This window comes from Hemitrygon akajei, chromosome 13 (genome assembly GCF_048418815.1).
Source record: "Hemitrygon akajei chromosome 13, sHemAka1.3, whole genome shotgun sequence".
NCBI classification, from domain to species: domain Eukaryota; kingdom Metazoa; phylum Chordata; class Chondrichthyes; order Myliobatiformes; family Dasyatidae; genus Hemitrygon; species Hemitrygon akajei.
In genome coordinates this window covers 73,856,611-73,869,232 of record NC_133136.1, presented here as the reverse complement: position 1 = coordinate 73,869,232, position 12,622 = coordinate 73,856,611, and the positions used below count along the sequence as shown (strand labels likewise).

Here is a 12,622-nt window from a genome sequence, read left to right as displayed (position 1 = left end):
CTTACGCAGAGAGGTTAGAGAGACTGGGCTCGTACACGCTGGAATTAAGGAGATTGAGAGGGGATCTGATTGCAACATATAAGATTATTTAGGGATTGGACAAGATAGAGGCAGGAAATATGTTCCAGATGCTGGGAGAGTCCAGTACCAGAGGGCATGGTTTGAGAATAAGGGGTAGGTCATTTAGGACAGAGTTAAGGCAAAACTTCTTCTCCCAGAGAGTTATGGGGGTCTGGAATGCACTGCCTCGGAAGGCAGTGGAGGCCAATTCTCTGGATGCTTTCAAGAAGGAGCTAGATAGGTATCTTATGGATAGGGGAATCAAGGGATATGGGGACAAGGCAGGAACCAGGTATTGATAGTAGATGATCAGCCATGATCTCAGAATGGCGGTGCAGGCTCGAAGGGCTGAATGGTCTACTTCTGCACCTATTGTCTATTGTCTAAAATTTTGATTTTTTTCCCCCGATCACAACTTAAACCTTTAAGGTGCAAGTCTTAAGCCTTGAGATTTTGTATGACCCTCCTCAAAGAACTCCCCAAAATGCCTCATTTCTTTTAAGTATTCACACATCCACATTCTTCCTGATGTGTTTGGCTAGGTCAGAAGGTATGTTGAACATGGGTGTTTCACTCAGAAATGTGAAAACTCTGGTTTGTCCAGAGGTTGTCAGACTTCATACAATGATTAAACTGAGAAAACACTGAATTATCATGTGCCACATCTAACACAGCAATAAGAAGCTGTAGCTACTATTGTAATTCTATAAATGGATCTTATAGAAGTGTTTGGTTTCTGGCTAACAGTAGCTCCTTCCAGATAGGTGCTTTCTAGCATGGCCATACTTTCAGACACATAGCACAACTCTGTCAGTCGAAAATATTGGTTACGAAAATGACTGCATTTCATTTAATTTTTTTTCTTGCCTCAATGAAGACTTCAAAAAGCTCAAGAAGAGAACAGAACTGTTGAAGTGGAGAAGCAAAATCTAGAACAAAAAATGAAAACGGAAATAAATGATGCCAAGCGAGAGGCACAGCGCCTGCGAGAGCTGCGGGAGGGCTCAGAGACTGAACTCAGCAGGCTGAAATATGCGGAGGAGGAGCTTGTACAGGTATGGATTTTCAAATTCCAGTATTTTATATAGTTAGAGCTTTTAAACTTTATTATCTGATGCACTAATTTATGACGCAAACTCTCTGCAGCACAGGCTCATTGTTTTCCAGGTGTTACGAAAACCCCGTAACCAGGTAACTTACCAGCAAAGATAGATGGATCAGCTGAGTCGGATGCTACTATTTTCAAACGTTTTATTCAACAAGGGCACAAACGTATGGTTAATACAAAACATTCAAATCGTCAAAACTCAATCTAAAACACCGGTGTAACCATAATCAATCAGAAATAAGCTCTACAGTTGTCTAGGGGGGGTAATACTGAGTCCAACGGAAGTCTTAAGAGTCACTCAGAAGTTTGCAGGCTTTTTCCTTTATAATTTAGAAAAGATGCACACTTGCCTGTCGTCTTGGCAGAGCAAATCCTTGGAATCAGGGGAGCAGACTTCCCCGTTGTTATTTTAAAAGCAGTCTTTCGTCGGTTTTAGCCACAGATTCAAAGTCGGAATCTAGCGTACGTGGCTTCCTTCAAAATGGCGTCCCGCTCCCACGGGAATCGATCTCATGTCTGCTGGGTGCATCTGCTGGGTGCATCTGAGGGTCCTCCCCTCAGACCCGCCTTTATATTTCTTCACGGGATCGCAGGTATCAATCAAGTTGCAGGTAATGCGATCTCTCTCTCAACCAGCCCACTTTGCCCGAGGGCTTTTCAGGTGGTCTCCATGAGACAATAGTCAAAGTCACTTTTATTCTGCTTCTTGGAAGAACGTGGTCTTTCGCACGTCTCTCTCTCGTGGGTCAGTTGACCCCCCTTAACTAGAGTTCTTGCGATTTTCACAAAGGAGGGGGCCAACGGCATAACACAGGAAAGTTGAAGCACAGATTATTAGATTATATACTTGGGGAGTATGAGGAACAGAGGAATCCTGGAGGTGGAAATACAGGTAGATAACAGATACTGCACATTAATCGGAGAGTCGAATGCAGAATTAGAGAGACTATTCTTCATTTTTATAAAGCTTGGTCAGACCTCAATTAGACCACTAAGTGCTGTTCTCGACAACATGCAATAGAAAAGATTTGATAGTGCTGGAAAGGTTGCAGAAGAGATTCACCAAGACGTTGCCTGGGTTGGAGCATTTCAATTGTGAGGCAAGTCTGAAGAAACTAGGCCTGTTATCCCTGGAGTGGAGGAAGTTAAGAAGCCACATAACTGAGGTATATAAAACAATGAGGGATATAGGTAAGATAGACTGCAGGAAACTTTTCCCCATTTCAGCAGGAGATAAAAGGTATAGGGTAAAGTAGAAGAGGTTCAGAGGCAATATGAGGAAAGCCTTCTTTACCCAGAGAGTGGTAAGTACTTGGAATTGACTGGCTGAGAAAGTGGTTGACTCTGTGTCATTGACAGCAGTTATGAAGTGTCTACATGAGCATTTGAATTGCGAGGTAGAGGGGGATATGGGCCTAGTGCTGGAAGATGAGATTAATATGAAAGGGTGTGCCACTGGTTAGTGAAGGAATTGGGCTGAATGGCCTATTTCCATGGTGTGTGATAATATGCATCCATCTGGGGGCAGATCTTCTGTCACTTCTTGATCCACCTTGGTTCCTGGTGCGTCATGTACTGGCACCATGACTCCCTACGTTTTGGGATGGCCCGATATAGTACGGGTGCTGCCCCAGTACAGAGAGATAGCTGGACCTGCAGAAGTCCTTTGATGGCAGGCTGTCAAAACTATCAGTGTGATGGAGGCTACCGAATGTTTGTGATTATCGTTTGGGAGGGTAAGGAAATGATGGAGGAATTAAACAACTGTACCTGTCATCATAGAAATAGACACAAAAACGCGATCAGGTATACCAAGGGACTAAGAGTGCAGTGAGAATGAGGAACTGAAGGAAGTCAGTGTAAAATCACCTTGTGAAGATGGTGAAAACAATACATTCCAAGGATCCAATGTTCCAATAGCAGTGGTTGGCAAGAATGGTCAGTGCAATAAAATTACTGGACAGATCAGGGGAATTTAAGATTATGGGGAAAAGGCAGTTAGATGGAGATGAGTCCATGGCCAGATTAGCCATGATCTTTTTGAATGGCGGAGCAGGCTCGACGGGCCAGATGGCCTACTCCTGGTCCTATTTCTTATGTTCCTATGAAATTCCAGGAATGGTAGATTTGTCGGAATGATGAGAGATTGAGTGGATCTGGCTTATTCTCTCTAGAATTTAAAAGAATGGGAGGTAATCTCATTGAAACTTAGGAAACGCTTCCAGGTCTCAACTGGCTGGCTTCAGGGAGATATTTTCCTGGCTGCAAAATCCAGAAGTCAGGATCAGAATATTTGAATAAATGATAGGCCATTTTGGACGGAGGTGACAAATAATTCCTTCCTGCAATAGGTAGTGAATCTGTGGAATTCCCTGCCAAGGGGGGTGGGTTGCTGTAGAGGCATAGTTATGGAGCTTTTTCAAAATCATAATTGGTAGATTTTTGAATATTCAGTGAATCAGGGGATAAGGGGTTGTACAGGAAAATGGCACTGACTAGGTCAACTGTGAACTTGATGACCAGCAGAAAGAATTCAAAATCAAATGATTTGCTCCTGCTTCTAATTCTTCTTGTGTCGTCTTTTTTTAAAAAACTGAATTAAGAAGAAATTCTTGAATTAGAATAAAATTCTGATACTTCAGTACTCTTGGCACTTTGGTGGTGCTGGGTTTTCCAGACTATTGAGCATTACTCCTATTAGTACTGCAACCCACTTGTAATTCACTTAATTTGGATGTTACACAATTAGATAATCATTCTTTTTGTGAGCCAGATGGAGTTTTAAAAGACCGAAGGAAATAAAACCAGATGAGTTTAAAGGCGACATGGGAATGAAGCTCTGGTAAAGCAAAGGAGCTTGGGGAAAGGGGTTTCAGTGAAATTAAAAGGAGCATGGGAAGAGGACCCCGATAAATTTAGAAGAGGCATGGACTCAGTTGGGTTGAATAGGAGAATGGGAAGGGGTCTTGGAGAGCTGAAAGAGAGCATGGGAAACAGGGCTCTGGTGATTTTAAATAGTGTGGGAAGGGGATCTCTGTGAATTCAAAGAGAGTAAGGGAACAGGGTTTTGGTAGGCTTAAAGGTTGTGTAGGAAGTGTAAAGAATGTGTGGGAGCAGGCCCTCAGTGAATTTTAAAGCTGTTGGAAAAATGGCAACCTGGTAAGTTTAAAAGGAGTTGAAAACAGTGCTTTGTTACGTTTATAAAGAGCCTCAGTGAGATTGAAAGTAGTGCTGGAACCAGGGCCCCAGAGAGTTTAAAAGGGATGGGGAAAACATCATCAAATTGTTTCTGAATAATTGAATTGCAAATTATCGGAAATGTACTGTGCAAGTTACAACTCGTTTACCATTTTTTTATAATTGTTAATTTAGAGCAGAGTACTTTTCAGTTTAATAGAAGTGAATAAGCTTAGTCATTTGCTCATTAGCAAATCATAAAAAAATCTTGAGTTTTTTTTTGACTTGCTTAATTATCACTGGCATGTATTGGCAAAATTTATCAGGCAGGGAATAACCACCACAGTGCATGTCTTATTCTGCCTGGTGTGTCAGAATATCTTTCTGTGTGGTACTGTTATGTTTTGTAACTCCAAAACATTAACTTAATTAAAAGAGAGACACAAGGGTTCAAAATATGAGTTGAACTTTGTGTTCACTTTAAACGAGTTGGGCAGGGATCACGAGGTAGCAACATGACATGAGCGATTCACTTATATTACATATAACCAACCCGTAATGAAGTTTTTAAACAAACAAGAATGCTTAACCAAACAATATATTTACAATACTGCATTAGTTAAAGATTGCTGAAATGTTGAATGCACAACACCCCTCCCTGCTTAGTTATAAACTCCAACTCAATAATATGTAGACATCAACAGCATAAAAAATTTTAAATGGTCCCATTCAGGACTAAATATTTAATCACTGTAGAGGCTTTCTGACTCTGTTTAGCAGGTGAGACTTGTGGCTGTGAAACAATCTCTGGTTCTGGAGCATTTCTCTGTGGTGGATGTAGGAGTTGACTCAGGGACTGCTGGAAGTAGTTCTGACAGGTTTCTCTAATAATTGACTCTGCTCTCCTCAACTGGTCAATGTGTCATCTCCAGATGATATCGGACACAATCTCCTATATGTAGGAGAGTGGCCCAGTTCTGTCCTTAATCTTTCTAAGTACCCACTTTTGATCATCTCTGTAGTCCCTCACCAGGACTGCTTGTCCAGGAGTGAAACACCAAACCTTCTAGTCTGAAAAGCCTTCAGTTTGTCTCAGCTGTTTGTCCTGCATGCTTTTTCTGAGATTGGGTTTGAGGAGATCCAAGTGTGAATGCAAGGGCCGACCCAGAAACAGTATGGCTGGTGAGTTGTTACTTGTGGAGTGTGCTGCTTTGCGATACGCGAGGAGGAAATTGGCGAACTTCTGCTTCGGTGTCAGTGGAGTGTGATCTACTGACATTGCTTGTATTGCATTGTTTAGTTTCTGGACAGACCTTTCCTTCAAACCCTTTGTAGCTGGGTGGTACGAAGCTGACATGTCTTATTCCGTTCAGTTTTAGCAATGACTGAAACTGTTCCACAACAAACTGTGGTCCATTATCACTGCCTAAGTGATCTGGAACACCAGACCTTGAGAAGAGGCATCACTGTGTGAGGCTGTAGTGGAGGCCACTTCTGGCCACTTTGTCGCTGCATCAACTATTATGAAGAAATTTGTGCCCATGAATGGACCAGCAAAATCTAAAATGAATCCTCCGCCATGCCAATGCAGGCCATTCCCAGGGATGGAGAGGCGCTACTCTTGGCATCTTCGGAACTTGTTGGCATCCCGAGCAGTCCATAGCAAGCTGCTCGATCTGCCAAGCAATCCCAGGCCACCAGAGAAAGCTTCAAGCAATGCTTTCATTTTAACCTTGCCTAGATGACTGGCATGTAGCTCCTATAACATTTTAGCTCTCAGCTTGGATGGCACGACAACTCTCAATCTCCACATAAGGCAGCTTCTGTCAAGGGCAAGTTCATCCCTGGGCTGATAAAAATGGGGGAGCTGGAGTTTCTGCTGTATATTTCAGCCATGTTGAGTTGTCGTGTAGACCTGAGACTGTGAGGGGTATTTTCTTGTTTTTCTTTGCATCATCTATGCCACATTTGCTTTGTGTTAGGGAAAATACACCAAGAGAAGTGTAGTTTTTTGTAAATTTTTCCAGTATTTTCTTTTCCAAGGGTAAGCAGGACGATCCATCAGTATTTCCATATATAGTTGTCCTCTTGAATTCTTTTTCTCTGCAGTGGTAGGGGAGTGTGATGCAGAGGTTATGGGGGCATTCTCTTCCATCACTCATAATATATGACATGACTGCATAAGGTGAGGCATCACAGGCAAGCTTCATTGGATGTTGTGGATCATGTGTGAGTACAGTGTCAAACGTCTTCATTTCCTCTACTTTTTTGAAAATCACCTCCCTCTACTTTGTCCATTGCTGTTTCATCCCGACCTGCAGTAAAGAGTTCAAGTGGTGGAACACAGTAACCAAACTCGGCATGAACCTGTTATAATAATTGACAATTCCTAAAAAGGACCACAACTGCGACACGTCTTTTGGCCTTGAGTATCCACCACTGTTTGAATTTTCTCAGCATGCTTGCGTAATTCTTGTGGTGGTGGTGGTGTGGCCATGGTAAGTGATGCTTAGTTTAAAGAACTCACTTGTTGCATTTTGCTCTGAGCCCATAATCTTATCTTTTTAAGACTTGAGGAGCTCAAAACTGTTCACAATACGTAAGGTGAGGTCTCACTAGTGCCTTATAAAGCCTCAGCATCCCATACCATACCTGATCTTGTATTCTAGGCCTCTTGAACGCTAACATTGCATTTGCCTTCCTCACCAGCAGCACTACCTGCAAGTTAACCTTTAAGTTATTCTACACAAGGACTCCCAAGTCGCTTTGCATCTCAGATTTTTGGATCCTCCACGTTTAGAAAATAGCCTGCACATTTAATTCTTCTACCAAAGTGCTTCTTACCAAACAGTCAATGCTCTAAATATGCCAGTAAATTTCCTGTAATGCCATGGGCTCTTAACTTGGTAAGCAGCCTCATGTGGCATCTTGTCAAAGGGCTTCTGAAAGTCCAAATATACAACATCCACTGCATCCCTTTTATCTATCCTACTTGTAATCTTCTCTAAGAATTCCAACAGGTTTGTCAGGCAAGATTTTCCCTTGAGGAGACCATGCTGACTTTGTCCTATCTTGTCCCGTGTCATCAAGTACTCCATCACCTCATCGTTAACAATTGACTCCCAAATCTTCCCAACCACTGAGATCAAGTTAACTGGTCTATAGTTTCCTTTCTACTGCCTTCCTCCTTTCTTAAAGAGTGGAGTGACAGTAGGTTATTTCAGTACTGGGTTGATGTTGGCTTTAAAATCACTACAGATCCTGACAGACCCATTCTTCTTGGCTACTAGAACACCTGGCATTGTCCATGGGCTCCACTCAACCTTGGCAAGAATTCTTCAGCCTCCTTGCGATCTAGCTCAAGAGATGGTATGAGGAATCCAATGAGCTTTGCAAAACTTGGGTCTGGCATTTTTATTTAACACTATTGTACCCTTGATATGTTTGAATTTTCCATTGCTATCCTTGAACACTGCTGTGCATTATCCAGTAACATTATTCATTTGCTTTCAGTTGACCCTATCATAGGGATGTAGCATGCAAATGATGGATGGATCTCCAATCAAGTTGGAGTTGACTCCGCCAATGGTGATTGTTGTATTTCGCTATTCCGAATGTCATTCCCACAGGGGTTATCTTTTCTCCGGTATAAGTTCCTATTTGGATATAACTGTGGGCTTCAGTTCAGTATCTTTAAAATGCTGTTCAACCTCATTTTGTGGAATGACTAAAATAGCCAAACTAGTGTCCAGTCACATTTTAATTAATTTACCGCTCATTTCTGGTGTAAGGCATATTGCTTGTCTGCTGTTAGCTTTCACGTTGTAAGTCCCAGTCCTGTGTTACTCTCAACATTGTCAGATTTTTCAACAACAGCATGCAGATTAGTGCTCTTTTTGAAACTGCAACTGCCTGACTTGTTCTTTGTTCGTGTTCTACTTTGTTGTATTTCCTACAAGCTTCACCTTTAAATCTGCTTTGATCTGGTGAGCCCCTGCCACAATGGAAACACCATTTGTTTGGCCAGGTTGGTTTTTGTTTAGACATTGCAATTTTGTTTATGCTCACTTTAATTCCTGACTGCAACTCAGTTGTGTCTTCGTCTGCTGTTTCCATTAATAAGCTATTTCAACTGTCCTTTTAAATGTAAGTTGTGCTTTCATTAGGAACTATTTTTGAATGCTTTCTTGTAAGATTCCACAAACTCAACAAACTCTAAGTGCATTATTAAGCCCATTATTGAACTGACAATGCTCAGACAACATCTGCAATTCAACTGTGTATGCTGAAGTGGACTCCTCTTCCTTTTGACTCTGCTTATGAAATCAACAGTGGTTTTGGTTCTAAATGTTCCTGCATTATTTTCACAATATCTGCAAAGTTCGCTTCGGCTGGTTTGGTTGGAACAGCCAGACTCCTTTGCAAACTGAGTGCCTTTGAATGCAATGCGCTCAGCAAAATTGGCACTCAATTCTCAATGCTATTTACTTTAAAATGCGGCTCAATCTATTCAGTATACAGGCAGTCCCCGGGTTACGTACATGCTTTGTTCCTGAGTCCGTTTTTAAGTCGGACTTGTACGTAAGTCGGAACAAGTACATCTGGTATTATGTACCGTCAGTTAGTCAAACATTTGTCTTAGTATATAGTATATATTTTATCTTTCTATGCATATAAAACACTTAAGAAACGTATGTATTCCAATAATTAAACCATTGCGTTGCTTAGTAATAATTGTAGCTTTCATCGGGGCAGGGCCTTTCACATGCTCCATTATCCTCACTTTATCTGTTATCCTTTAACATTGTTCTGATCGTTGACCAACTGTAGCCTAACGCTTTTCCAATGACCGATGGCGTTTCACCTCTTTCCAAACGTTTTATTATTTCCACTTTATTTTCAATCGTGATTGCTTCCCGTCAATGGAACAGAAACACTGCGGGCGGCGGGTCCCGAGCTGTGCCAGCTCCCAAGGTCCGCTGGGTCCTACGGACCACCGTACTGAGACAGGTTAAATGGGTCAAGTGGGGGCTGTGCTGGGTTTGGGTATTTGATCCTCCACAATATTCCGCATGGGAATTTAAACTGGAGGTGGCAGTGTTTTTTTTACGAGGTCGAGTTGTGAGCTCGACATCAACCCGGCATGGGAGCGGTCTGTCACTGAATTGAACTCGAGCCCGGCGCTGATCTCACTGCGCCACCAGCCGACCGGAACGGGGGGTGAATCTTACTAAGAAAATTTAAGCCAAATACAAAGTTAAACAGTCAACACAGTGTCAACGGCAATGACTTAAAATGGCGGACTGTGTCACGATCCGACAAAATGATGGATGGCGTTCTCCTTCCTCGGTTTGTAGGTACGAGTTGTCCATAAGTCAGACGTTCATAACTTGGGGACTACCTGTACAAAATCTAGTTATATTTCACCTAATCAAACGGCCAAGCATTTCTGTTTTTATTTCATTGATTACTACGCCCAATACTTACTGTTTTTGAACCTGTGAATTCTTTCATTTTCTCCCGCTTTTTTTACTCGATCAAAAATATGCTCTGCTCTGAAGAAAAAAGACATGATGCAATTTTTTTTTAAGAAACATAGAAAACCTACAGCACAATACATGCCCTTCGGCCCACAAAGCTGTGCCAAACATGTCCTTAACTGAGAAATTACCTAGGGTTACCCATAGCTCTCTACTTTTCTGAGCTCCATACTCAACTGTCATGCTGCATTTTTTTTTAAACTTGAACATTTCACTTCAGCAGGTAGGTAGAAACATAGAAAACATGTCCTTACTTTAGAAACTACTTAGGGTTACCCATAGCCCTCTATTTTTCTAAGCTCCATGTATTTATCAGGAGTCTCTTAAAAGACCCTATCATATCCACCTCCACCACTGTTGACGGTAGCCCTTTCCACGCACTCACCACTCTCTGAGTAAAAAAACTTAGCCCTGACATCTCCTCTGTACCTACTCCCCAACACCTTAAACCTGTGTCCTCTCGTGGCAACCATTTCAGCCCTGGGAAAAAGCCTCTGACTATCCACATGATCAGCCTCTGACAGCCCTCCACACTATCCACAACACCCCCAACCTTTGTGTCATCAGCAAACTTACTAACCCATCCCTCCACTTCCTCATCCAGGTCATTTATAAAAATCACTAAGAGTAAGGTTCCCAGAACAGATTCCTGAGGCACTCCACTGGTGACCGACCTCCATGCAGAATATGACCCATCTACAACCATTCTTTGCCTTCTGTGGGCAAGCCAGTTCTGGATCCACAGAGCAATGTCCCCTTGGATCCCATGCCTCCTTACTTTCTCAATAAGCTTTGCATGGGGTACCTTATCAAATGCCTTGCTGCAATCCATATACTCTACATCTACTGCTCTTCATTCATCAACGTGTTTAGTCACACCTTCAAAAAATTCAATCAGGCTCGTAAGGCACAGCCTGCCCTTGACAAGGCCATGCTGACTATTCCTAATCGTATGATACCTCTCCAAATGTTCATAAATCCTGCCTCTCAGGATCTTCTCCATCAACTTACCAAGCACTCAAGTAAGACTCACTGGTGTATAATTTCCTGGGCTATCTCTACTCCCTTTCTTGACCCTCCACAACCCTCCAATCCACCGGAACCTCTCCCGTCCCCATTGATGATTCAAAGATCATTGCCAGAGGCTCAGCAATCTCCTCCTTCACCTCCCACAGTAGCCTGGGGTGCATCTCATCTGGTCCCGGCGACTTATCCAACTTGATGCTTTCCAAAAGCGCCAGCACATAGTAGTTGTCTTAGGTTCATTTTAAAAGTACGTCATTGCCACTGTGATGTTTTGTAACTTCAAGTTGTTAAACTAATTCAAAGTAAGACAGGGGAGTCCAAAATGTGAGTCCAACTTCGCTTTTACTTTAAGCAAGGTATGCACTTACTATGTGGTAGTGACGTGACATATGCAGTTCATTTAGTTTTACCTATAATCTATAAGGAATTATTTAAACAAGAATGATTAATCATTATTTGAAATATTGCACAAATGCTACTGAAATATTACAAACTCAACAATAGATACCTGTTCTCTACCCCTTTGTAACTGCGGGGTAATATAATATTACCCTTATATTACTTTGTAATATAAGTGTATTCCAAACAAGCAGGCAGTCTTCTCCACCAGATTACTGCTCAGACGGAGAACGGGAAAGTTGCTTTCTGAACATGGAATTTTCTTTGCCACATGACTGGCAACATCTTGTTTTCCAGCTGCCTGTGGATTGATTCAGTTACAACAAGTTTTCTGTTAAAACTCCCAAGCAGAACAGAACACTTAATGTTAAAATCTGGACATGATTTGTTGCCTGGGGCCACTTTTGTTGAAGAAGCTGATCCACAAATCAAGTCTCCAGGCAGATAAAGAGAAACCAGAAGTGTTCTCGTAGACAAGTAGTAAAAACAGTGGTGCTGAACACTCAGATTCTCCAAAATGTTCCACGTGACTCAATGGGATTGTTTGCATTCCTTTTAACTTTGTTATTTCCATTGGATTATTCCATTTCCAGTCACAAAGATACAATTCAAAATAAAGTAATCTGAAATAAACTAAATTTTTGGAGTTTTTTGGCGGTGTTCTGTGCTTGGAAAACACTTTGGAATTCATCATGGGACAACATAAATCAGAGCATTGAGTATAGGAGTTGGGATGTAAAGTCAAAATTGTACAAGGCATTGGTGAGGCCAAATTTGGAGTATTATGTACAGTTCTGGTCACCGAATTATAGGAAAGATGCCAACAAAATAGAGAGAGTACAGAGGAGATTTACTAGTATGTTACCTGGGTTTCACACCTAAGTTACATAGAAAGGTTGAACAAGTAAGGTCTTTATTCTTTGGAGCATAGAAGGTTGAGGGGGGACTTGATAGAGGTATTTAAAATTATGAGGTGGATAGAGTTGACATGGATAGGCTTTTTCCATTGAGAGTAGGGGAGATTCAAACAAGAGGACATGAGTTGAGAGTTAAGGGGCAAAAGTTTAGGGGTAACATGAGGGGGAACTTCTTTACTCAGGGAGTGGTAGCTGTGTGGAACGAGCTTCTAGTAGAAGTGGTAGAGGCAGGTTCGATTTTGTCATTTAAAAAAAATTGGATAGGTATGTGGACAGGAAAGGAATGGAGGGTTATGGGCTGAGTGCAGGTAGATGGGACTAGGTGAGAGTAAGCGTTCGGCACAGGCTAGAAGGGCCGAGATGGCCTGTTTCCGAGCTGTAATTGTTATATGGTT

The 12,622-nt window shown here is 42.0% G+C and overlaps 1 protein-coding gene across 2 annotated transcripts in view; it reads left to right on the top strand.

Annotated features, from left to right (window-relative positions):
* Positions 1 to 12,622, top strand: part of stim2b (stromal interaction molecule 2b) — a 162,443-nt gene that overhangs the window by 132,457 nt on the left and 17,364 nt on the right. For both annotated transcript variants that reach the window (XM_073064868.1, XM_073064867.1), the window contains exon 8: positions 938 to 1,115. In XM_073064868.1, the coding sequence (XP_072920969.1) occupies positions 938 to 1,115 (178 nt within the window). The remainder of the gene's footprint in view (positions 1 to 937; positions 1,116 to 12,622) is intronic.